General features: G+C 44.6%; 1 protein-coding gene across 4 annotated transcripts in view; it reads right to left on the reverse strand.

Moving 5' to 3' along the window:
• The window catches only part of ADAM17 (ADAM metallopeptidase domain 17), a 53,580-nt gene that overhangs the window by 2,965 nt on the left and 22,952 nt on the right, over positions 1 to 27,663 (reverse strand). The window contains exons 6-17 of one of the 4 annotated variants that reach the window (XM_060648092.3): positions 25,682 to 25,815; positions 22,745 to 22,834; positions 20,600 to 20,713; positions 18,404 to 18,548; positions 18,208 to 18,296; positions 16,686 to 16,838; positions 10,636 to 10,835; positions 9,436 to 9,539; positions 4,252 to 4,386; positions 2,566 to 2,696; positions 2,173 to 2,251; positions 925 to 1,013 (exon numbers count right to left, since the gene is read on the reverse strand). In XM_060648092.3, coding sequence (XP_060504075.1) covers positions 925 to 1,013; positions 2,173 to 2,251; positions 2,566 to 2,696; positions 4,252 to 4,386; positions 9,436 to 9,539; positions 10,636 to 10,835; positions 16,686 to 16,838; positions 18,208 to 18,296; positions 18,404 to 18,548; positions 20,600 to 20,713; positions 22,745 to 22,834; positions 25,682 to 25,815 — 1,463 coding nt within the window. Of the gene's footprint in view, positions 1 to 924; positions 1,461 to 2,172; positions 2,252 to 2,565; positions 2,697 to 4,251; positions 4,387 to 9,435; positions 9,540 to 10,635; positions 10,836 to 16,685; positions 16,839 to 18,207; positions 18,297 to 18,403; positions 18,549 to 20,599; positions 20,719 to 22,744; positions 22,835 to 25,681; positions 25,836 to 27,663 lie in introns of those variants that run through there. The other 3 variants (XM_060648122.3, XM_060648111.3, XM_060648132.3) reach the window with 3 other exon arrangements.

Raw genomic sequence — 27,663 nt, forward strand, 5'->3', positions numbered from 1 at the left:
ACATTAAGAGCGGCAGTCGCGGCCACCTGTCAAAGCTTCAGCCACGTCACCTTCACCACAGCTTTGCTTTAGCACAGCTGCTCCCTAGACCCTCGCCACACCCATCACGCTCACCGTCCCCGGGGACGAGCTGCTCAGTGAGAGCCCGGGCAAGACACGTAAGGAAGCAGAGGCAGCAAAGACTCATGAGACGTAGCTGTGCCGGAATTTTCCAGGTGCTCAAACGAGGGGGCACTGCACAAGACTTGTTCCAGAGCATGAGTCTGGAAGCCAGGGTTGGGTTTTCTCATCTCTACAGCAGACAAATTCTCACTTTCCCATAGAAGCAAGGTGGGTGATTTGTAAGAAAAAAATGTTAAAGCCCCCAAGTTTATAAATCACGTGGGGTTCATTAGAGAAAGCCCAATTCAACTCGTTAGCTGTTACTCGCTTTGAACGAGAATAATGAGGATTGCTCCCTCTTATTAGATGGGAGGACTGAATACCCTATTCAGGGTAAGGGATCCTTACATAGGATCCCTATGTAAGGCCAGGGATCTATAGGGTAGAGGGAGCCGTCTTTGGAATGCTCTGGTCTAACAAAGCCAGAAACGCTCTTGTTTCAAAGCTTCAGTCAGAGGTCCTGCACAAATCCAGTTAAACAGTCCCCCCAGGCTCAGGAGTAGAACAGTCCTCAAATTACACGTGAGAACAAACATCCATACACAAAAAGCATAATTCTTTTAAGAGACTATTAGCTTAAAAAAAAGACATATTAGCTAAAATTTTCACAAAATAAACCTTCCTAGGAACAACAGCAAAAAATGTCATTGGAAACATCAGGTCGAATCTTGCTAAGAACAATTTTACCTTTTCCAAAAGTTGTAAGTTTGGAATTGTGCAAAATCGTAATAAGCGCTTCATTACCTAAAGTCGGCGACTTACCACACAATGGACAAGAATGCTGAAAGGGATCCAAAATATCAAGGAGAAAACCAGGACGGAACCCACGATGTTGTCCGCTAAAAACTTCCCTGTGAACAATTCGAAACCGTGAATATCCTGATTAAGTACCTCAGACACTCAGAATTCAGCGCTCTTAGTATACCAGCGTTGTGTCAAATGCCACAGACTGTTCGTCAGGCGGTACTGCTGAGAAGTGTCATTGCAGACAGAGCCCCGACACGCTTATTGAGAAGAACAGATTACATCACACGATGCTCCACACAGTCCCTTGAGTGATGGCGAGGGACTAATCACATAGGAGACTCCTACTCGTGCTGCTGCCTAACAGGACAAAGTTGGTGCTTTCTGGGTTCTATTTTTGTGACGACGAATGATGAACCCTGCGGGACAGAACACACTGCTGCTTCTGCAACATCTGAGGCCCACTGTTAAAATAAACGATGCTTACATCGAACACGACTCAGATTTACAACCCATAGCACTGAACCGTGCTTATGCGGTCACGTGTTCATTTTCTAGGAAAGAAGGAAACCAGTATTTGACTTTCCTTGTCTGAAAATCTGCGCATCCACACTACACAGGGGGAGACCCGTGAGTCCATTTTATCTTAGCTGACAAACATGTTTCAAGACAAAAGCTGTGAGGGGCACCTGGGTGGTTCAGTTGGTTAAACTGATGTCGGCTCAGGCCGCGATCTCATGGTTCGTGAGATGGAGCCCCCCCCACATGAGGCTCTGCACTGACAGCAAGGAGTCTGCTTGGGATCCTTTCTCTCCCTTTCTCTCTCTGTCCCTCCCCCACTTGCACACACTCTCTCAAAATAAACATTTAAAATAATAATAGTAGGGGCGCCTGGGTGGCTCAGTCGGTTAAGCGGCCGACTTCGGCTCAGGTCACGATCTCCCGGTCTGTGAGTTCGAGCCCCGCGTCGGGCTCTGGGCTGACGGCTCAGAGCCTGGAGCCTGCTTCCGATTCTGTGTCTCCCTCTCTCTCTGCCCCTCCCCCATTCATGCTCTGTCTCTCTCTGTCTCAAAAATAAATAAAAATGTTAAAAAAATAAAAAATAAAATAATAATAGTAGTAATAATAAGACAAAAGCTACGAATATTTCCATCTTCTGTTGCCAGACAAGAGCATATGAATCTGAAACCACACTTTTCTAATGTCATCATTAGAACTGAAAGCAGCTCAGCTCTACGCAAACAACCACCCAGGGAAATCACGTACCAAAAGTGTTGATGCTCAACTGGTCAATGAAGTCCCAGAATCGCTCGATGACGTCCTGGACTCGTTTCTCACATTTGCCCTAGGACCGGAAAACAGTCAATTTTACAATCAGTGGAGGAAAAAACCAAGTAATTAACGCTCACCACCTAAAACCAACCAACTTTACCGAAAAGGCCGCCCCAGGTCCCACCCGGTCTCTGGACTCAGGGTTCTGGCTATGGAGAGAGTGCTCGGGTTTCCCGGGCTCGGCTGCCTCCTTCCACAGACAGACGCGCGGGAGAGCGAACAGCGGGCGCCAAAGGCACTCCTTCCGTTTGCAAAAGCAAATCTTTGCGATATAAAAACTGCCCACCTGACCGTTACAGAAAAAGCTGAACAGAAGGAAACACTCACATTCATGTCACAAAATCCCACCGTACAGGGCTTTCCTTTCCTCAAGAATAAGTTCTTTTGTTCGGCGTCCACATAGGGCACGCACCGGCCCGAGGGGTCCCGGCAGCACACCTTGCACGAGTTGTCAGTCTCTGAAACGGAACCGGGGACAGCGGGAGTCCGGTCAGGGACAGGGCGCTCCTCCCGTCCCTCCTCCCCGCCCCCACCCCCACGCCCAAAGGGAAGCAACTCCACGCATTTTTCATTTCAACAGCAAACGATCCCTAGTTCAGCCCCAGAGTTAACTTCTGAGTTCACGCTCCCGGGTCCTCAGGCCACAAGGTAAAAACAATTCATTCACACCCAAGAGTTTCCTTTCTTTAAGGGATTAAAAGCCAACTTATTCTACTTCAGATCCTTCATGATGCTACATGTTTCCCTTTATCCCGACGTTCTTATTACACTGCTTTCGATCCTTCCCTTCTCAGTTTGAAATACTCCTTGCACAGCCAAGGCTCCAGTGAGAAGCCAACACACTGTGACAGAAGGGGCCCACTGCAGATGTGAGTCACCCGCCGTGTGACCAGAGCACGGCTCGTGGGGTGATGGAAATAACGCCACCACATAAGCCACGTGGCACAGACACTAACAGCGGAGATGCCCAAAAAGTCACCTGGCGGTGTAACTCGGGACGGTACTTGACCCGGAGGCAGCCCATATTTACCCTTACTTGGAGAAACAGAAATTCACTAGAACACACAACAGGCCAAACCGCCTCAATGGGGAAGGAAAAACCTTTTCATCATTCCTTCACTTATCGAGCATCTCCTGGGCATTTACTATGTGTTCTTCCGGGGCATCCCAAGCCTTTGCCACGCACTCGATAAATGATTTGTTTGACATCTACTGTGTCAAATACCTTCCTTATTCACTTCTTATTCCACCTGAAGGAGGCCCTTACTCCACTGTACGGATGGTGAGTTCCCAACCTGGCGGTTTTGACTTCTGGGGGGTTCGGAAAGCAACAGAACTCTCTCAGGTGAGGCAGGGCGGGAAGGCTGGAGCCCAGTCAGTCCCCGAGGCCCCTTCTCAGACCCAGGAGTTCCAAAATAGAAGGTGGAAACCTGAGGACGAGTGTCTTGAGAGGCCAGCATGATGTCACCAGGCATCGCTAAGCGGGGCCCTTGCCCCAGACACCCGGCAGCGGGCCCAGCCCTGTTGACAACAACGAATACCCTGACAGGGTCAGGTCCTGGGATCGGCTCTCCCCGGTTGAAGCCTTGAAGGTATCGCAGTTCACTGCCCGTAAGATGCAGACGGCGCCAGCTGCGCTCGTGGGGCGTCTAACATGGTGCGTGCGTGTGTGCGGCGAGGACAGACCTCCACCCACCCACTCAACCGCAGCAAAACTCCCTCCTATCCCACCCCTCAGCCTGCACCACCACGTGGTCTGAAAACATCGCGAGAAGGAAGGCCGACCGACAGCACGGTTTTCATAGACCAGGTAGAGGGGCGAGGACCTGAATCCAGAGAGCTCTGTCTCCCAGACCGCCCTTGAGTTTTCCCCGACTCTGGCTGGGTTCTCACCGCCGCCCTGGCCGGGGCGAGCGGCTAATCCTGCTGGGCCCCCGAAGGGAGGGACAGGGCCCGGCGGACACAGGCCATCTTCCCTCCGGCGGCGAGGACGCAGCATGGAGATGCGCTCACCGTTACACGCACAGGACTCCAGCCGCTGCTCCCTCTCACAGAAGGGAACGCACTTCCCGTCTTTACACTTGCCAAGATCCAAGCACACCGTGTCATCCGCGGCGTTTCCGGGAGGGGGGCACTCGCTGCTGTTACCTGGAAGCACACGACGAGCACACAGGTCACGGGGAGCCACGCGACCACCGGTCCTACGGGGCAGGCCCGGGATTCTCGCAGGTCAGCGCCGCGCCGCGCCTCACCTCACCAAGAGGAAAAAGCCACCCACGGGGCGGGACGCCGGCAGCCTGTATCCAACCGGCCGATAAACACCGAGTGCCTCGCTGGGTACCGAGCACCCCGCGGTGCGAAGTCTCCGTGCTCCCAAACGTGCGCACTCAGTCTCCCCGGCCTCCCCTCAGCCACTATTTCACATTTTGCTTTTACTTTTTCTTTTTCCGTGTTTGTTTCTTTTTGAGAGAGCGAGTGAGCAACAGCATGTGTGTGCACTTGTGCACGGGAGAGGGGCAGAGAAAGAAGAAAACAGAGGATCCGAAGCAAGTTCCACACCGTCAGCACAGAGCCCGGTTTGAGGCTCGAACCCACAAACCAGGTGACCGTGACCTGAGCCGGCTGGGCACTTCACTGACTGAGCCACCCAGGCAGCCCTGCTTTTACCTTTATGTCGTGAAACACGACGACGTATAAAAGAATATACACAGGGGCGCCCGGGTGGCTCAGTCAGTGAAGCGGCCAACTCTTGGTTTCAGCTCAGGTCACGATCCCGCAGTGTGTGTGATCGAGCCCCGCGTCGGGTTCCGTGCTGTCAGCGGAGCCTGCGTGGGATTCTCTCTCTCTGACCTCCCCTGCTCACGCTCTCAGTCTCTCTCAAAATAGATAAATTATATATATGCACATACATAACATCCACACGCTACTGAACAAACATTAGAGCCGTTTACTTGGACTGAAAAGCAAGCTTGGGGAAGGCTCACAGAAGCGGCCGGCCAGGCCCCTCCAACCTCACCAGCGACAACTCCCGAGCCCTCACGCTCAGCCGCCTTCCATTTCCTCACTGCTCCAAGGTCTCTCACCACAGAACCTTAACGAAGGCTGTCCCGTCCACTTGGAATGCCCCGAATGCCCTCATTTCCATCTCTAAGGGAAAGGGCTGGTTCTTACTCCCACTTTAAATCTGGCTCACAGACCGCCCTCGGACCTCCCCTCCCGGGGACCCCGCTTTCACCCCCACTGTGCTCCGTTGCTACAGCTACAGCGACGTCTGTCCTTCAAGCACACATGGTGCAATTCACATCTACTTGATGATGTGCTTTCTGTTCCCCTCACAGAATGGGAAGCTCCACGAGAGCGAAGATCAAACCTCTTAATGAATCCATTTATATCCAATCCCTATCACACCATAAGGACATCACAAATATCTCTTAAATGAATCAATGATTCTTAAGGACAAATAAAAGCCACCGAAGGAGGTTAAACTCCAGTGAGAGGATGGAATGAGTGACTCATTCTGGAAAGTGAACAGCACGAGCACGACACGAGAGAAACCGCTGCAGGAAAACAATGGGCGGGGACCAGAGCTGGAGGCCTGGCCTTCCCACGGGGGGATGGAACCGACCCACCAAGTCAGTGCGGCAGTGACACCAAACGCAAAGGAACCTGCCCCGTTTCGTCAAGTGCCCGGGATACACCCCAGCCTAACTCGGGTGCGCCACACCTACCTCTGGTCTCACGGAACCCTTCGTGGGCGCCGGGCATTTGGCGTCCACGGGGCAGGCACGTGACAGGCCTGCCGCTGCGGAGCGCAGGCTGCGAGGAAAGCACAGCAAGCGGTGAAGGGGGACACTCTGCACTGTCACTGTGTTTTCGGTCTACGACGCTGCCCTGAGCAGATACGTAAAAAACGCTTCGCGACTATCTGTCAAACGCCTGTTCTCAAGAGACTGGTATCAGAGTAGCGACACAGAGGAAGATCCGTAAAGGCACAGTGTCACCTGTCTCACTGGGCTGTCCCGTTCAGGGTGCGTCAGAGCTAGCAGGTAGGGCAGTGCGGCAGGGAGGGGCCCGGGGAGGGGGTCGAGAACTTCCCGCCTAACGAGATGGCAGGTGATGCGACGCTGCTGGTCGGGGATGGTGACCTTGTAACGCGCTCACGCTCCGCGAGTGCTGCTCCATAGAAAATACCAAGGAGACAAAAGGCTACTTGACGAGAATGAACCGAGTTTTTCAAACTGCTTTGCTTATGCTTATTGAAAACACTTTTCTGAATCTGCTTTATTATTATAATAAAGACAGAAACACTGAGCACAGCTAGAAAACGCTGATGTAAACTTGACTGAGACATTCTGGCTCCTGACGTGGCAGATGGCCGGCACGCTGACAGATCTCAGAATGCAAGAATCGCGAGTGCCGTCCGATAAAATGCACATTTAGGAGTTCAAAGAAAAACGGAAATGAGACAAAACTGCACTAGAATGGTTATAATCAGAAAGACAACCCGTGTTGGTGAAGGTGTGGACGGACAGAAACCCTCAGGTGCCGCCGGGGGCGGGGGGGAGCATAAAATGGTACAGCCGCCGTGGAAATCAACCCGGCAGCTCCTCAAACGATTCAACAGTGACCACGGGACTCGGTTCCGCTCCTGGGCACACACAAGGGAAAGGAAAACATATGTCCACACAACACGTGCACACAGGTGTTCACGGCAGTATTCACGAGAGCCGGAGGGCGGAAAGAATCCAAAAGTCCGTCAGGTGATGGCGGCCCATCCTAGGACACCGGGACGGGATGCAGAGCTGGGAATACACGAAGTACTGACACGGGCTACCTCATGGGCGGATCTCAAAAACGTGATTCTGAATGAAAGATGCAAGAGGCCACACACTGTAGGACCCCACTTACACGAAACATCCAGAACAGGCGAATACACAGAGACCAAAAGTAGATTACTGGTTGTCCGGGGCTTGGGAGGGATGAGGAGGTTCGGTGACGGCTAGAGGAGACAGGTTTCCTTTCGAGGCGATGAAAATGTCCTAACACGGAGCGTGGTGGTGACTGCACAGATGTGAATACGTTAAAAAACACCGAACTGTACACTTTAAATGCGTGAACAGTATGGTATGTTCATTATATATATATTTTTTTAATGCAATTGGTTTTTTTTTTTTATTTTTTTTTTTTCATGTTTTGTTTATTTTTAAGACAGAGAGAGACAGAGTGTGAGTGGGGATGGGGCAGAGACAGAGGGAGACACAGAATCCGAAGCAGGCTCCAGGCTCTGAGCTGTCAGCACAGAGCCCGACACGGGGCTCGAACTCACGAACTGTGAGATCATGACCTGAGCCGAAGTTGGACGCTTAATCGACTGAGCCACCCAGGCACCCCTCACTGTATCTCAATAAAGCTGTTATGAGAACCAAACCAACCAACCAAAAAACACAGAAAGTTAAAAAAATAAAAGAATGGGATAGATACACCAGACAAATAGGAACAAAAAAATCTGGGGTAACTGAGTATCAAATAAAACATTAAGGTCAAAAAAGTCACAAGGGTCAAAAAGAAACATTATATACTGGGTAAAGGAAGAGCAGATCATGAAAATGTAGACAGTATGTCCAGTTACGTACCTAATAACATAGTTTTGAAAATTTTTAAGGAACTGACGGAACTGAGAAAATATGCATAGTTCATATAGATAGCTTACAGATTAGCTCCAGGTGGATTAAAGTCCTAAAGGTAAACAGTAAAATAATGAACCTAATGAAACACCGTGGAAAATATCTTTGTAACTGTCCACAGTTCAATAAAATACACACCCCGTCACAACGGCAAGATCCAATTATTAAAATCAAAGTTGTGTTCCAAGAGGGGCACCTGGGTGGCTCAGTCCGCTGAGCATCCAAACTTCAGCTGGGGTCATGGTCTCATGGTTCAAGAGTTCGAGCCCCCACATCAGGCTCTCCGCTGTCAGTGTGGAGCCTGCTTCAGATCCTCTGTTCCCTTCTCTCTCTCTCTGCCCCTCCTCCACGCGCATGCTCGCTCAAAAAAACACATAAAAAGTGTTCCAAGAAGGACAACAGATAGGAGGAAGGCATATGCAATGTTTAAACCGCTTGAGTTACGCAAGAATTCCTTCAATCAACAATAGCAAAAAGACATAAAACCCAACTTTTAAAAATGGACTAAACAGGGGTGCCTGGCTGGCTTAGTCAGTAAAGCATGGGACTCTTGATCTCAGGATCGTGAGTTCAAGCCCCGAAGCCTGCATTAAAAAAGAAAAAAATTTGGACCAAGTATATGAACTGGCTATTCACAAAAGGAAAATTCTGAATGGCTAACAGATCTAAGAAAATGTTCAAGAAACATGCAAACAGGGATGAGAGATCACGTTACACTCATCAGACTGGCAAAACATAAGACACCTGGACAACCCTGAGGGTTGGCAAGGACACTGGGATGCGGGACTCCGCACGCACTCCTGGCGGCACTGACACACCAGGACCGCCGTTCTAGACATCAACGTTCTGCCGCTTTCTGTAGCCAAGCAATTCCACTGCTGCCCATGTACCCAGGAAACTCTTACAACACCTGGAAGACATGTGTGACGATGTCTGCTGTAGTCCTATCTGCAGGATCCAGAGACGAAAGCAAATCCAAGCCATCACTTAGTGAACAGCTGAGTACGCTAAATACGTTAAATCATACACGTCAACTCAGCAGGTGCCACAACGATGAACTGCGTGTAAACACGGATACAGACATGTAGACAAAGACGTACAGCATTACACAGATGATTAAAAACATGGCACTGAGTTTCAAAAAAGATCTAAAGTGGAATATCATTCTGGCATGTTAAAAACACCCATATACACAGAATAACACTACACGAACTTTCAAGGAAATACACACGGCCAGGCAAATACGAAACACATTAGGACACTGCCCGGGAGAGGAAGGGGACGATGGGGACGAGGTGAATGACAGGGAAGTAACGAAAAAAAACAACAAAACAGAATGGGGCTGGCAAAGACCAGTGACAAGTGTATCTCAAACTAAGGAGTATGATTAAAACAAGCCTGCACATGAGGTTTATGAAGGGTTGTTTTCATCTCAATGAAATACAATGCGGTTTCAAACACACGCACATGCTCACTTGAGCACAGCATCCCGAGGAGCCCCGGGGGGACATACCTGTGCAGTAAGACACGCCTTTGCAAGTAGCATTAATAGCCTCCTGGCACTTCTTCTGGGCAGTCTCGAACTGACAGTTTTTACAGCAAGGACTGTTCCTATCACTGCAGAGGGAGAGCAGACGGGACAGTCCAAGTCAAACATCAGCCCCGCGGCACACACTACGGTCATGTCACAAGGTCCTGAAGATCGCAGGGAAGGCCTGTGGCTGGGTCACCCAGGCCTGCGTGCTGCGCCCCCCCCGGTGCTGGTCCACCTGCATGTACTGACGGCCCTTCCTACTATGGTGTCAGGAAGCAGTGCAGACAGTAAGTACAGACAGGCCCAAGGTGACTCATCCTTAAAACACCTTGGTGTCCTTGGTTTTCATTAACTTAGTGTCATAATTTCTTAAAAAAGGAAGACATGGGTCTGCAAGGCAACCGTGGTAAGGAAGCCAGGCAACCAGAGTCCTAGTTCCCATCAAAATTTACATCAAGGGCACCTGCATGGCTCATCTGGTTAAGCATCCGCCTTTGGCTCTGGTCATGACCTCACAGTTCGTGAGTTTAAGCCCCACATCGGGCTCACTGCTCTCATCACAGAGTCCCCTCTGAATCCTCTGTCCCCTCTCTCTCTGCCCCTCCACCACACATGCTCATTCTGTCTCAAAAATAAACACTTTTTAAAAATCTTAAAAAAAAAAAAAAAAAAGATTTTACAACATCAATATGTTCATAGTCAAATCCGCTATTCACCAAGTTTTCCCCTTGTACTGCTAAGCCAGGCACTGGTCATAAAAATGGAAACACAGGTACCTTCTAATTTGTAACCTGCCTCCTCCGTATTTAGCTTAGGCCATTAGACAGTAATCTCTAACATTATTTTATTGGAGAGAAACACAAGAATTAATTTTGATCTCAGGAGGACTGTCATTCTGTGTCTAATATTTTATCACTATGAAAGAATGTAGCCATGAAATCACCTCTCTCGTACATCTGTTTCCTTAGAAAAGACTCTCTGAGCTATGGGATGCGGAATCAGAGTACACGAGGTTACAGATTTTGTAACATAAAGTCAAACTGCTTTCCAGAAAGCATTTTTCTTGCTGTAAAGGACAAAAAGGACAAACACACGTGCAAGCGCGCGCACACACCCTTTCACGATTCCAAAGCCCCTGCGTTTTCCAACTGCTCTTCCCCCACAGCCACGTGCGCTCACCTGCACTGCACACCCTCCTTGAGCATGCATTCGCTGCTGCAGCAGGTGTCGTTGTTCAGGTACATGATGCCAGGATCGCACTCCTCTCCTTCGTCCACCCTGGAGTTCCCACACACTTTGTTGCTTCGTTCTTGGAAACACTCCTGGGCCTTACTTTCAATGGTCTTATAGATGGACTGCTTACTGCAGTTTGAAAACATCTTGAAAGAAAGAAGGCCACAAAGGACCCAAAGTAACAATAAAAATGCATTCCCACGTAGTGTTCGTGTTTCTTCCCTAGAGACAAACTCTCAATGTAAAAGCCACAGTCAGAGCCACCTTGAAGGCATGTCAAGTTCCATCACTGTCTCCTCAAAATGCCAGTTATATGGAATCAAGTTACCTCCCTGAGTAGGGGGCTAAAAGCTGGTGTGGATTTGGGTAAGAGCCTAAAAATTCTTCACAGGCAGGCTGTACAGTGAGACCGTGCATCCCAGCCTGTCCCTCGAGAGGACCAACAGTCTGGCTCCACCAGACTCTACGCTGTCCTGTCCCCAGGCATGGCACCTGACACCGCCACAGTGCCAGTGAGAATTAGGAACACACCATCATCTTCCAGGACATAACGATTTGGGGATGCCGCGAATTTCTGATTCACCTCCTTCTCTTTCCCTGCCTATGGGTATGAATGACCCATGTTTAAAGTTTTTAGGGGCGCCTGCGTGACTCAGTCGGATAAGTGACCGACTTAGGCTCGGGTCATGGTCTCTGGGTTCGTGAGTTCGAGCCCTGTGTGGGGCTCTCTGCTGTCAGCACAGAGCCTGCTTCAGATTCTTGGGTTCCCTCTCTCTCTCTGCCCCTCCCGTTTGCAGACTCTCTCTCAAACATAAATTTAAAAAAAAAAAAAAAAAAAAAAAAAAAGCTTTTAAATAGCTGAGCATAGTCAGAGGCATGAGATTACCTTACATATGGTCTACTAAAAGATTAAATCCCAAATTGTAACCTAAACATTCACATGGATCCCCGTGATTTTAACAATTTCTTTGTGATTTCTACAGTTGACCAGTATCTCAAAGGAAGCCTCTACCCTAGTTCCCCCACCATTTTCGGTACAGAACCATGGAAATGGCCTTCTTATAAATTTGGGGATTTTTTTTACCAGGAGCTCTAAAATGGAGTCCATTTTGCAAACCATCTGAAATTAGCAAGAAAAGGAGCAAGAGACCTGAGGAAAATTTAGTGCAGTTTCTTGAGGGAAGGTCTCCACAGTTGCTGCACTTTTGCTAAAATGGCTTCACTTTCTCCCTAGAGAAGACCATTCCCTTGAGGAGCAGAGAACACAGGACCCTCCAAAGGTAATTGTGACCACCGAAATCAGATGACAAAAGGATTACTTTTATTTATCTCTTTATCTATTTATTTAACTTATAAATGTTTATTTATTTTTGAAAGAAAGTACGAGCAGGAGAAGGGCAAAGAGAGAGGGAAAGACAGAGAATCCCAAGCAGGTTCCGTACTGTCAGTGCAAAACCTGATGCGGAGTTTGAACTCACGAACCATGAGATCATGACCTGAGCTGAAATCAAGAGTTGGACGCGACCAACTGAGCCACCACTGAGCCCTGAAAGATTACTTTTAGAAGATATTCAAGACCTTATCCCTTGAACAGAAATCCTAACTGGGCTTTTTTTTTTTTTTTAATTTTTTTTAATGTTTATTTAGTTTTGACAGAGAGAGAGGGAGACACCGAATCCAAGGCTCCAGGCTCTGAGCTGTCAGCACAGAGCCCGACGCGGGGCTCGAACCCACGGACCGTGAGATCATGACCTGAGCCGAAGTCGGACACTCAACCCGACAGAGCCACCCAGGCGCCCCGGGCTTTTTTTTTTAAAGGATTTTTGGGGGCGCCTGGGTGGCTCAGTCAGTTGGGCATCCGACTTCGGCTCAGGTCATGATCTCATGGTCCGTGGGTTCGAGCCCCGCGTCGGGCTCTGGGCTGACAGCTCAGAGCCTGGAGACTGCTTCAGATTCTGTGTCTCCCTCTCTCTCTGCTCCTCCCCTGCTCATGCTCTCTGTCTCAAAAATAAAAACATAAAAAAAAAAAAAAATTAAAGGATTTTTTTTTTTTATGGTAAAGATTTTTATTTTATAGTAAAAGTATTTGTTTTAAATAAAGATATTTAAGGGGTATTATTGCTGTCTAGCCTCAGGCGGTTAGAATTTGCTGGGTTTATTCACGAGCACTGCAGATCCATGAACTCAACTTTAGAAGTTCACTTATGGGAGATGAGATCATAAGTAATTCGAATGGACACCGAAGCCATAAGAAGAACTCCTCACTAACTTATCAGAGCCACACCTGAGCAGCAGGGCCCCTCGGCAGGGCTCAAGGGGAATGTGGCCGTTGCTCTGGTCTCCCCTTTGTGGCCTCCACGCTCCCTGAAGACCTCTGGCCTTCTCTTTGCATCCTTCCCACACTCTCTCCTCTTGTGCCAAAAATCCCTCAGGCCATCTGGCCACACAGAAGGCCTGCCGCACAAGTCACTAGGCCACATGTCACTTCTCAGCAGCTGGTCTGCGGGAGGTGCCAGGCCCTGTCTTTTGAGGTCGAGGAACCTGGAGCCCTTTTAATCTAGTTAAAAACATTTTTATTAAGGAATCGATTTAAAATGTAGATTAGAAGATAACCTAATATATTTTTACAAGTTTGTTAGTTGGGTAAACCAAACTAATAGAAAATACGCAAAATATGACATGCTTGGAACAAAATAAATAAATGGATAAATTGTTTTTGATAGACTAACACCTCTTTTTTTGTCCTACACTTTTTTTTTTATTTTTTAACACTCGTTCATTTATGAGAGACAGAGAGCGTGAGTAGCGGAGGGGCAGAGAGAGAGGGAGAGACAGAAAATGAAGCAGGCTCCAGGCTCTGAGCTATCAGCATAGAGCCCAATGTGGGGCTCGAACCCACTGACCGCAAGATCATGACCTGAGCTAGTTAGACGCTCAACCGACTGAGCCACCCAGGTGGCCCATCTTTTCTTATTTTGACTTTTTAAGTAAGCTCTACATCCAACAAGGACAGACCAACACTTCCTGAATTAAAAAACAAAAGGCCTGGCCAGGCGCCGTTCTCATTAGGAAGTCCTTCCCGGGCCGCTTGAAGAGCTCGTGGGGAAAGTTCACTGAGGAGAACTTGTACAAAAAGAGTCTGCCAAAAAGTAAGACGATTTCCCCCAAAACACCGACCCCATCCTCGTAACAAAGAAGCAAATGACTACAATCTAGAGCGCACTGTCCAATACTGTAGCCACGAGCCAAGTGTGGCTCCGTGAATTTATTTTTCCTCACCACGTACTTCACACTTACAGAAATGTTCACTCACTGGGAATGCAAACTGGTGCAGCCACTCTGGAAAACAGTATGGAGGTTCTTCAAAAAATTAAAAATCGAACTACCCTATGACCCAGCAACTGCACTACTGGGTATTTATCCAAGGGATACAGGTGTGCTGTTTCGAAGGGACACATGCACCCCCATGTTTACAGCAGCACTATCGACAATAGCCAAAGGATGGAAAGAGCCCAGATGTCCATCGATGCATGAAGGGATAAAGAAAATGTGGTATATACATACAATGGAGTATTACTCGGCAATCAAAAAGAATGAAATCTTGCCATTTGCAACTATGTAGATGGAACGGCGAGGTATTATGCTAAGTGAAATGAGTCAGAGAAAGACAAAAATCTTAAGGCTTCACTCATATGAGGACTTTAAGACACAGAACAGATGAACATAAGGGAAGGGAAGCAAAAATAATATAAAAACAGGGAGGGGGACAAAAACATAAGAGACTCTCAAATATGGAGAACAGAGGATTACTGGAGGGGTTGTAGGAGGGGCGATGCGCTAAATGGGTAACGGGCATTAAAGAATCTACTCCTGAAATCATTGTTACGCCATATGCTGACTTGGATGTAAATTTAAAAAATAAATAAAAATTAAAAAAATAAGTTAAAAAAAAGAAATGTTCACTCGTCATGGACAGAACAGTATTGTCAACACCCACATGCCGCTCACCAGCTTCTACGAGGACCGACTCACGCCTTCATGACTCTTCTGTACCCTCACCACTTCCCCTCTGCCCTCACACTGGTTTGTTGTTGTTGTTGTTTTTTAATAGCTTTAGTAAGACGTATTTTACATATCACAAAATTCACCCATCTCAAATGTACAAGTCAACGATTCCCAGTCACTTTATCAAGTGGCGTGGCCATCACCACATTGTGGACATTTTCTTGCCTCCAATAAGATCCCTTGTGTCCTTTTACAGTTAATTCCCATTCTTACCTCCAGCCCCAGGCAATCACTATTGAATTTAAATAAAATAGAACTTAAAATTCAGTTAGTCTCTCCAGCTACATTTCAAGTGCTCAATGGCCACATCTGGCTAGTGGCTACTGTATTAACACAGAATATTGCCATCATCCCAGAACCTTCTACTGAACAGCCCTGAACTACAATGTACATATTCAGAAATGCAGAGACAACTCAGAAAAATGGAGGAAAACTCAACAGGGAATGTGATAAGTCGGAAGAGTAGGCAGAAATGAGGAGGGAAAAGGGCCTCTGGCGGGAGCTATCAGGCAGAGGAAAAATAAAACTTCAGGTGCAATGCAAAAGAAGAAGAGACTGTTTATACATAACAGCCAAGGAAAAAGAGGACAAAAGAACATGAGAAAGACACTTTCAAAAAAGCAGGGCCGGGACCAGGGAAACACAAAAATAACCTGGTCCTCTAGCTCCATGCCAGGCTCTAAAGAGCCAAGTGCCGGCTCAAAAGAAGAGTCAGGAGAAACACTTCACCGTCTTTCCGGGGTAGAGCCAGCCAACTCTCACTCAGCAACAAAACCAGTATGTTTTCCTCATTATGCCTCATGCTGTTTAACACCAAGTAAAATGCAAGAATCAGACACCGATGAACACTTTCAATCCAAACTCTAAGTCAGCCACAGCCACTCTTACGGTCTCTCAAGAGGCTCACAGTACCCCATGCCAAGGACTGGTGTACTCTCAAAAATCCTAGGAGCCAACTGTTAATTTAGTTACTCAACAAACTATTATATGCCAGGTACCCCTACTAGGTACTGGAGACAGAGCTGTGAACACGACAAGCACAGGCCTTTCCTGCGGGAGGCTTATACTCTGTCAAATTACGGATTGTGTTGAAGTTTATAAAAACATGCAGGGGCGCCTAGGTGGCTCAGTCAGTTAAGTGTTTGACTTCAGCTCAGGTCATGATCTCATATAGTTCATGGGTTTGAGCCCCACGTCAGGCTCTGTGCTAACAGCTCAGAGCCTGGAGCCTGCTTCAAATTGGGTCTCCTCTCTCTGCCCCTCCCCAACTAGAATTCTGTCTCTGTCTCTCTCTCTCTCAAAAATAAACATTAAAAATTTTTTTTTTTTAAAAACCCATGCCAGGGGCGCCTGGGTGGCTCAGTCAGTTGGGTGTCCAACTTCGGCTCAGGTCATGATCTCACAGTTTGTGAGTTTGAGCCCCGCATCAGGCTCTGAGCTGATAGTTGATAGCTCAGAGCCTGGAACCCGTTTTGGATTCTGTTGTCTCCCTCTCTCTCTCTGACCCTCCCTGGCTCACACTCTGTCTCTTTCTCTATCGAAAATAAACGAATATTAAAAACAAAACAACAAAAAACCATACCAATTGTTAAGTACTGCAGACTTAAAATGAATGACAACTTGTATAAGAAATGACAGGAAATTTTTAACTTGCACCAGACCTTGCCATTTAGACCTCCAATACAAGCCATTACTGTCACTGATTTTCCATATAGCCCAAATCAACATATGATTAGCTTTGATACCAGTCGAAATGATAGCTTTAACCAGATCTGATGGACCATGTTTCACTCTCAAACACACAACCAGGTTTGAGGGTACTTTGTAATTTGCAGCTCCATCCCTAGAACTGAATGCTTTACTGGGCTCTCATTATAATTAAATATAGCCTCTTTCTTTCCTAACCTTAAAAAGCTCCAAAAGATACACACCTTATTGTTCTCGTGATCTCCACTCACCGCTATGGGATACATAACATATTTTCCTCCCTGGTCCTCATTTGGGGCACATTCCGCTAGGCCATCCGGATCATGTTCTGCTCCAAAATTGTGTCCCAATTCATGAGTTGTAACCAGGTCAGCTTCCTTAAGGATCGTGCAAAGAAAACATTATTTCCTGACACCAACCATCAGCTGCATTGGCCAGCTAGGCCGTGATTTCTTAAATGGGGTCTTGATGAATGCGATCAACGACAGAGTATCAGTTGGACTGGGGGAGTTGGGAGTGTCTGGATTGAAGGGCCCAGCACAGTGGAATAAAATACCTACACCAACTGTAACATCGTAGCCAAACTACCAGCGTATCAGATTCGTATTTCCGATCAATATCCATTCTCCCCTTCCTAATCCCACTCCAGTGGCAATACACTCAACTAAAATAAACCACCTTTCCATATTTCCTTGAGGGCAGGTCAGCCTCGTGACTGGTTCTGTCCAGTGGGATATAAACAGAAGCCAGTGGGTGGGACTTCCACAGAGAAGCTTTTAGAAAGGGACAGACTAGGCTTTGTCCTCCTTTCTGCAACACAGAAGAGAACCACCTTGTGAGCAGGAGATGATAAGCAGGAGGACAGAGGCCTGTGCTCAGAGTGGCTGAGTGAAAACTGGAAACATCCGGGCTCCCTGAGGGCATCACCGAGCTGCTACAGCACCCACAGGATGCTATCCATGACCTTGTCGTTGACTGAGGCAAATACCCCTATTATTTAAGTCAATGTTTATTGGCTTTTCAGTTGTATGGATTTGCTGGAATGTGCCTTACCCATTCCTAATGGATCTATCTGGGCAAAAACAAGATCCTAAAATCTTCTAGAGGAAAAAACTGGTCACATACAAAGGATAAAAAATCGGAATGACTTCAGATTCTAATAGTAACACAAAACAGTAGAAGATAATGGAGCGATGCCTTCAAGCACTGAGAAAACTTAATTATCAATCAAATTTAAGAGTAGGGTAAAGACATTTTCAGATATGTAAAAATCTCAATTTGCCTCTCACGTATGCTTTCTTAGGAAGCTCTGGAACATACGCTACACCAAAATGATGGTATAAATCAACAAAGAGGAAGAAGATGAGGTTCAGGAAATGACGGAGTATGGAGAGGTCTTCAAATGACAGCTACACAGCAGGACCAGGAGCCTAGGAGCCACAAGATGAAGAGTTCGGGGCAGGGCCGGGGCGGGGAGTGGGGGGGTGGGTGGGTGGTGGTGTCTTCAGGAGACACAATGGCCCTGGGTGGGAGGGTCTCAAAAGAAATCTCACAGGTAATTTTATCTTTTCCTTTGTATTTTTTATTTTCACATTTCCCACCAAAACACATGTTATATTTTTAGGTGGAAACAAACTAACAAAAGCATGTATTACTTTTCTAAAAGATACCTACGTAAATATATAAAGTTGAGGTTCTACCACAATAAACTCAAAATCTATCCTTTTAAAAAATAAGAGAACATACCTTTGTAAGGATGGTTTTACCATAATTTTTTGTGCTGGTCAAACCACTATTCAAATAGATATTCTTCTTTCCAATTGGACTATAGTAAGCTAGAGGACAAAGGAAACAGAGACAGATTGCTCATTTAGCACAGAACTACAATACAATCTACTCAGTCTGCCATTCTCACACAGCCACACAACAAATGGAAACTTACCCTTTGGACAAACACCTCCGTGGCTGTTTGCTCTGGGAGAACCGACGTAAGCTAATCCAAGAGTTCCCATATCAAAATCTTGATAGGTGAAAAGATGTGCGAGGCAGACTTTAGATGCTTCCTCAGCTATATCAAAGCTAAATTGCTTTAAGAAAAAAAAAGCATTCTTAATTAGATTAACAATGACATCAGACTAAAAGACGTTTCAGCCCGACACCGGGGAACGATAACATACGACTGACTGCACTTCTGCTTCAGCCCACAAAACTGAGTACAATTACCTACACTTCTCACCCACCTGCACACATTAAGGAACGGAGTGCTGTCTAGTCAAGGAGGAGGGTATGACAGGGAAGAGCTTGGCAGCTTTTGAGAACAGCTCAAAACTAAGAGGGCTAGTGTGCAGACATGCAGCCTGGCCCTGAAGACATTCCACTTCTGTCAGTCTCAGTGCTTGAATATTCCCTTGAGGAGATGTAGGACCTCATACCAAAACAGATCCCTCTAAAGTATTTCAAGGATTCTATTGGTTTTATAGGGTTTTTCCCCCCTATTTATTTTTGGTAATCTCTACACCCAACGTGGCTCAAACAACCCCAAGATTAAGAGTCGCATACTCTTCTGACTGAGCCAGCCAGGTGCCCAGGTTCTGCAGGTTTTTCTTTCTTTTTTTTTAAGTTTGCTTTGGTTTTTCAGCCTCCAGAACTATGAGAAATAAAATTCTGTTAAGCCCCCTCGTCTGTGGTGCTTTGTTACTAGCAGACCTAACACACTAACTCACTTGGTGAGCCTCTTTAGAAGTCAACAGTGCTAGGGGCGCCTGGGTGGCCCAGTCAGTTGGGCGTCCCACTTCAGCTCAGGTCACTATCTCACGGCTAATGGGTTCAAGCCCCGCATCGGGCTCTGTGCTAGCAGCTTGGAGCCTGGAGCCTGGAGCCTGCTTCGGATTCTGTGTCTCCCTCTCTTCCTGCCCTCCACCACTCATACTTATCTCTCTTTCTCTCAAAAATAAACAAACATTAAAAAAAAAGGGGGGGGGGGAACAGTGCTGTCTCAACCTCTGGGATGGCAGTGAAACACAGCAGATAAGGCATGTAGGGTACTATACGATGAAGCACTCTATCGATCTCAACTTGGATGAAGAGTTGGGAATATCCTTTAATTCAAGCTTTGAAAACTTAATTTTTGCCTTGTGAGACTGATGAGCCATGCTATGCATGGCCTAACCCATGGAAACTATTAGATAAATAAGCATTGTTAGAAGCTGCTGAATTTGCAGTAATTTGTGAGAGCAACCATTGGACACCAATACACTTACTAACATATTAAAGATCACTATCACTTCATAGAAGGCCATTTTACCACAAAGCAATAGCATATACAAACCCAAGACACTGAAATCATGTGGCAAAAAGGATCAATCATCCCTGTCAAGAATCCAAATGGCAGAAAATGATTAGGCTACCTTTAGATTTATCACCAGAATAAAGACACAAAGATTTTTATTTTTTTCCAGTGTTTATTTTTTTGAGTGAGAGAGACAGAGAGCAAGCAGAGGAGGGGCGCAGAGAGAGAGAGAGAGAGAGACAGAGAGAGAGAGAGAGAGACAGAGACACAGAATCCAAAGCAGGCTCTAGGCTCTGACCTGTCAGCACAGAGCCTGATGTGGGGCTCAAACCCAGGAGCCGTGAGATTGTGACTTGAGCCAAAGTTGGCTGCTTAACTGACAGAGCCACCCAGGTGCCCCAAGATACAAAGATTTTTAAATCCTGTAGAAAACTTTCAGATCTCCAAGTTATATTTCTACCAATACACTGTCATACTGTTTGACATATCCTGGCCTAGGAGATCTACTGATGAGTTTCAAAGAAACCTGCACAAAACGGTGTGCAAAAAATGTACATATTGGGTATCCATCTACTTTCTGAAGTCCCAATACTTCACTAGGTTCTCAAAGATACTAAGTTTGAGAAGCACCACTCTCAAGCATTTTTCATTTTCATAACTTTTTGGCCCATTGTGCTGTCTGCCCGGCTGTAGGGGTGAGGTCACTGCTGGATTGGGCGGCGGGGGGGAAGCTGCTCCTGATTTTCAATAACCTTTGTTGATGTGCCCCTTCATTAATGCAGACACACCTCGTGTATTAGAAACCAGAAAGGACGCTCACAGGGTCCCACTAAGGATTCCACCACCTACCTCTAGCAACATCTTCACATCCCAAGCATCCTTTTCTTCATTTGGGTAACTTTTTGCCATGTTATAGTGCCTTTCACCAGGTTTCACATCTTGTGGAGACTTGAGAATGCGAATCTATACTTAAAGAGACGATACACTTAGAACACTTCAGAAAAAAGTCAGAAGACTCTGGAATAATACTGCATTGTTTTAGCTATTCAAAATAAGATCACCTACCACTCTAGAAACAATGTTTTAAACCCAAGTTTCATAAGATTCTTCAGCTCTAATATTCAATGTTTAAAAACAAACTGAGAAGCATATGGTATGGAAAATATGTAGGTCAATGAATGATTTATCAATTTATAAATGTGCTTCTAAACTCTTACTTCCTTGGCATTGAGGAGGGCACCTGTTGGGATGAGCACTGGGTATTGTATGGAAACCAATTCGACAATAAATTATATGTAAAAAAAATTCTTACTTCCTCTATATTTGGTCTGATAAAATGAGAACTTGGGTTCTATGAGCCTAAAATATTTATTCCAATATAATCAATGATTCAGAGACACAGAACAATTACATGTCTATCATTGCAGAGGAATAAAAGATTGTAAAGGACAGGGGCTTTTCCTTGCACATACAGTAAAAATTCATGTTAATCCTGCTTTAATAAAAAAGGGAACAAAGGGTTTTCTCCAAAAGAAATGAAACGTTATCAACTGGTGAGTTTGTTTAGGAAAAAGAACTAAGCCATGCTCAGCTCAGCCGTTTCTGGCCTCTCTTCCGGATCTGCCTGCCTGGACAGAGTGTGTCTGGTCTGCCACCAAGCAGTATGCTCACAGGGGAGGGCTCTGCCTCTGCGGCTTTGGTGGTAGGTGGTCAAGATCAATTCTGGGATGAAATAGAGGGAAGCCCAGTGCAACTGCCCAGCTAAACCACATCCTCCAACCCAAGTGTCATCGTTATCATAAAGCTGAGATTTTTATCTCCTATACTGCACCTATTTTTCCAAGTGGTTCCAAGTTCTTAAGGCAAAAAAGGAGTTTTATTTCTTGGTTCCCTAAAACGTGAACACAATGCAGCTGTTTTAAACAAGTGAGGCAGCTTTCTATGTACCATAACGGAATAATCGCCAACATATTCGCAAAATGAAAAAGCAAGGTGCAAGAGTAGAGCAGACCACCATGTGTCAAATACACACATACACATACACATGCCATACATGCACAAAGTACTTCTAGAACGATACTTATGAAACTCGTGACATGGATGGCTCTGGGAAGGGGCTGGTTTGACAGTGGGCAGAGGCTGAAGAGACTTACTTTTCACTGGCTTTTGTACCATGTGTATACATTACCTATTCAGATAATAACTTAAAAGAAAATGCAAAACAGTAAAAGAGAATGGAAAAGGGAAAAATAATTCTCTTAGTTTTATACAAGTACTACAAACGTTTAACATTTATAAAGTATAGTATGATGCATGATTTCTAAAGTTTTTTTTTTTTTAAAGCTCTAAATTCTAGGCTATAGAACCTATAAGAATATAGTTAATTTAATACAAACAGCTTGGAAAAAATAAAGATAATTTACACATTAAAATGTCTGTCGAAAGCAATAGCTGATTTCAGAAATCTTTTTAATCAGTATTACCAATTTAACACAATTTTTACTGCAAGATAAGATGACATTGAGACATCATTGCTGGACATACTCCATTGACAGACTATAAAAAATCAGAAGATTCTGGGGAAAAGAGACCCACTGGTTCTATAGGCATAAATGCCTTACAAATGTACACAGTATTTTTGAATACATTTTCTAAGGATTCAGCAGTATGTATCGGCATTCTGACTAAAGATGCAAAGCATCATCAAAAAAAAGTAAAACAATGAAGAGGATAAAAACAATAAATTCTGAGAAAGAAGAAATCACAGCAATGTAAAAAAGCATTCTGCCTACAACAAGCCTAAGAACAAAAAACTTCACAATCTATAAATAATTATTTCAAAACGCTGCACAATTTATTAGATAAAAATCACTGGCATTTGAAAATATTTAAGATCAGAATCTAAGATAAGCTTCTGGACTCTGAATACAAGTGACAAATACTTAGATGGCATCACTCAGCTGAGTAATAAAAGCCACATCCGTTGGTAAGTACCTGCTCGATCTGTATTCCGTAACCTTTAAAACCCGCGTTGTCCCATGAAGTGTTCCGATAGATGTCATCAACTCTGTCAATAAGCTCTATCTGTGTTTATAAAAGAAAGACATGCATATGTTTACTACGCTTTGCAATGTAATATAAATTTTGTCGGGATTACAAACGCCAGTTTAGAGAAAATGTCACTGTAAAAGTTTCCACCAATGAGAAAACAAGCATTAAGATGTTATTCTTGGGGGGGTGTGGGTGGCACAGTCAGTTGAGTGTCCAACTCTTGATTTGGGCTCAGGTCATGATCTCACAGTTGACAAGTTTAAGCCCCGTGTCGGGCTCTACACTGACACTGTGTAGTCTGCTGAGGACTCTCTCTCTCTTTCTCTCTCTCTCTGTCCCTCTTGCGCTCGTGTGTGAGCTCTCTCCCTCTCAAGAATAAACTTAGGAAAAAAAAAAAAGAAGTTAGTCTTCATCACTGACAACACTAACAATGATTCCTAGCCGCAAACATACTGCTACCAGAACCAAGAAGTGGTACAGTTAGGGGTGTCTGAGTGGCTCAGTCCCTTCAGCAGCCGACTTTGGCTCAGGTCATGATCTTGCGACCATGAGTCTGAATCACACAGACTGTGTTTCTGTCTCTCTCTGCCCCTCCCCTGCTCATGCTCTGTCTCTTTCAAAAATAAATTTAAAAAAACATTTAAAAAAAAAAAAAAAGAAATGATACAGTTAATCTCAAATTTTAGGTTATCAATTGCATATGGAACCAAAATATCAAGTAACAGACTTTTTTTAAAAACTGCCATTCCATTCAACCATAATACTGAAAGTTCAAAGTCAATCAACGTACCTAAAATATTCCCTTCTAAGAAGTAGTCTCTTCACTCTAGTTTTTAGCAAGAACCTCAAATGTCTTTCTCGGAAAGGAGGAACCCAAATAGCCAAGTTATGGAAAGAGCCCAAATGTTCATCAACTGACAAACAGATAAAGAATATATGATATATGTATGTATGTGTATGTATATATATATATATATATATATATATATATATACACCTACACATACATACATATAATGGAATATTACTTGATCAAAAAGAATGAAATCTTATCATTTGCAACATAAGTCAGAGAAAGATTAATATATGATTTCACTCGTGGATTTTAAGAAACAAAACAGATGAACATAGGGGAAGGGAAGGAAAAATAGATTAAAAACAGGGAGGCAAACCATAAGAGATTCTGAAATATAGAAAACAAACTGGGGGTTGCTGAAGGCATGTTGTTGGGTTGGGGGATGGGCTAGATGGGTGATGGCACTTGCTGGGATGAGCACTGGGTGTTGTATGTAAGTGATGAATCACTGAATTCTACTCCTGAAACCAATACTACACTGTATATTAACTTGGATTTAAATAAAATTTAAAATTTCAAAAAGAAAGAAAGAGAAAGAAAGAAAGAAAGAAAGAAAAAAGGAAGGAAGAAAAAGGAAAGGAAAGGAAAGGAAAGGAAAGGAAAGGAAAGAAAAGAAAAGAAAAGAAAAGAAAAGAAAAGAAAAGAAAAAAGAAAAGAGATGAGGAGCAGGGACAGATACTGCTCAATCTATCCCCGACCCTCCCTGGGCAAACCAGCACCAAGGACCAGGTAAAGAGATGGACAGAGGAGTGAGGCTCCACGTTCCTCCTTTCTTCTGTTCTCTGCTTTGGGAAGGGAGGCAGACAAAGAATACTGGGGGAGGAGGGTCAAGGATGATTCAAACTACGTAAGAACAAAATGCTCATTACCCATCTTTTCCTCAAGGAGACTATTCTATTGTTCAAAAACTAGCCAGATGAGGTTTGTTCCAGTAACTGTGAAGCACATTACAGATCTAAGAAACTGTTCTTTGCTTATAGTAAGTGTAAAACTAAAAAATACAATTTCTAAGACTAGACCTCTCATTATATTCACATTGTGGTATAATGAACAAAAAAAGGAAATTAAGATCTTTGAATACAAAACCGGTATTGAGAAAGGAGCTTTTTCAAGAAAGAATCTCTTAATTCGGAACAAGAATTACAGTGACTTCACACACTACTCCTACTACCCTCATAATAAATTCTTTCACTTGACATTGGAAGGGAAGGGAAAGAAGGGTGAGGGAGGGTACAAATGAAACACAGAGAACGGAACAAGCAAGGCAATGAGCAAGGCAATGAGAAAGGCCTAGGCTCTTGGATCATGAATAGCTGTATTCTCTTTTATTCCCTCAACAACAACATTTTGTCAGTGCCCAGTTATCATGACGAATGAGATCATATCAACAAAAAATGTCAATGAAATAGGATTCCCTTGGCTTTTCAAATTATAACAGTAAAGGCTTAAAAACCCATGTCAGTACTTCTGTAATCTTTCCTTTGAATCTTTACAGTTAGGACCTTGTAAATCCCATCTATTCCACGTATTTATATTCCAACAATTAGCTATTTTATACAACATGAAACAAGCAGACCATCTCCTCTGAAATAAACATAGAGGCGAAGAACACACAGAGGTTCATACAAATACTTTTTTTTCCACTCTGGAGCATACATCCATACATGAGTCACCAACAGGATCACGGCCATTATAGCAGTGATGTTTCCAGAAAGTTCACTTGAACAGAAGGGAAGCCTATGTTATGAACTCTTCCTAAACCTAATTAATATGCATAAAAATTCTCTTGTGCAGAAAAGAGTAGTTCAAAGGTAAAATGGGGTTTCAAATATTTGAAACTAGAATCTCTACAGAGTAATGTTAAGAACTTCAGAGAGCTCCCAGATATTTTAGGAAATGACAGGGCATCTGAAACAAATCTTGTTTCATCACATTTCACATCACAGCAGTCTTCTCTCGGATGGAATTCGCCTACCTAACTGGGTCTTTGTGTCCAGTGACCTGATGCAGTATCAGATACTCACCAAGTAATTTGTAGTTGTGCTCTCTTCCCCTCTGCCCATGTATTTGTAAAAGCGATGATCTGCTACCACCAACAATTTACACGTGTTCTTCATGGGATTAGGGTCAGCTCGTCTCTTCACCCGATGAACAAGCTCTAATATGAATTTGTATGCACTATTAAATCAAAATTCATCAAAACAAGGAGTTTTTTATAGTAACGCTTTAAATCTAGCATACTTTTGAAACAAACATTATTTGTGCTCAGTATCCTTAAAGATATTTTAAACAAAAAAACAATTTGGAGGAAGACAGAAAAATGAAAAGTCATATGAGGTTTTAAAATCATAGGGGCGCCTGGGTGGCTCGGTCAGTTAAGCGTCCGACTTCGGCTCAGGTCATGATCTCACGGTCCGTGAGTTCGAGCCCCGCGTCGGGCTCTGGGCTGACAGCTCAGAGCCTGGAGCCTGCTTCAGATTCTGTGTCTCCCTCTCTCTCTGACCCTCCCCCGTTCATGCTTTGTCTCTGTCTCAAAAATAAATAAACATTAAAAAAAAAAAAAATTTAAAATCATAGAATTCAGGGACGCCTGGGTGGCTCAGTTGGTTGGTTAAGTGCCGACTTCAGCTCAGGTCATGATCTCACGGTCCGTGAGTTCGAGCCCCGCATCGGGCTCTGTACTGACAGCTCAGAACCTGGAGGCTGCTTCATATCTGTGTCTCCCCACCCCCACTCTGTGCTCCTCCCCTGCTCATGCACGAGTGTGCACATGCACGCTCCCTCTCTATCAAAAATAAACATTAAAAAAAAAATTTTTTTTAACGTGGAATTCAAAACCAAGGAAAGTGCCTCCTTAATTTCTAAAATGAGGATACTTTAAAAAGTACTTCAGGGGCGCCTGGGTGGCTCAGTCGGTTAAGCGTCCGACTTCGGCTCAGGTCACGATCTCGCGGTCCGTGAGTTCGAGCCCCGCGTCGGGCTCTGGGCTGATGGCTCAGAGCCTGGAGCCTGCTTCCGATTCTGTGTCTCCCTCTCTCTCTGACCCTCCCCCGTTCATGCTCTGTCTCTCTCTGTCTCAAAAATAAATAAAAAAAAAAAACTTAAAAAAAAAAAAAAGTACTTCAAGTAAAATAAGCAACTAATTTACTTCTGGGCTATGAAACTGTCATTTTCTTCTAGAAGTCTACGAATTAACCAAAGTAATAATAAAACTATAAAGATAATCAGACATTAAAAACATTTATGGTAATAGATCATTTTCCTTATCAAATACAAAATTGACAATTTATGTATTTATATACTAAAATGTTAGTAATAAATTTTCTAAGTTTTCAAAAAATGAGGACAGTAGAGTATTTCTCCAAGATGGTTTTGTTTTTAAATGACTCTGAAGTGATCTGTCCCAAGGCTGATAGCCTTCTTTCTGAAAAGTACAGACTTCTCTTGGTACCAACTAATTTCTTTTTTTTTTTTTTTTTTTTTTAATTTTTTTTTCAACGTTTTTTATTTATTTTTGGGACAGAGAGAGACAGAGCATGAACGGGGGAGGGGCAGAGAGAGAGGGAGACACAGAATCAGAAACAGGCTCCAGGCTCCGAGCCATCAGCCCAGAGCCCGACGCGGGGCTCGAACTCACGGACCGCGAGATCGTGACCTGGCTGAAGTCGGACGCTTAACCGACTGCGCCACCCAGGCGCCCCCCAACTAATTTCTTATAAACTTATCTCAAGATTGTTCTCAATGGTACTATTTTCTCATTTTTAAATTCTCCAAATAAAAAAACTTTCCTTCCTCACCACACCCACTGAAACATTATATGTGAGCAATCCTTCTTTAATATTTACAAAAAAAAAAAAAATCCCCTCAGATTATTCAATTTCCCTTTTCTGCAGTCTTTTTCCAATCTTTATTGTTCCGTTATTTTCTAGTGTTTTCGATTCTTACATTATAGGCAAAAGAATTAAATTTCTGAATAAAACTCTATTTTCAAGTCAAATACTATAAT

The sequence above is a fragment of the Panthera onca genome, chromosome A3 (genome assembly GCF_046562875.1).
Source record: "Panthera onca isolate mPanOnc1 chromosome A3, mPanOnc1 haplotype 2, whole genome shotgun sequence".
Taxonomy (NCBI): domain Eukaryota; kingdom Metazoa; phylum Chordata; class Mammalia; order Carnivora; family Felidae; genus Panthera; species Panthera onca.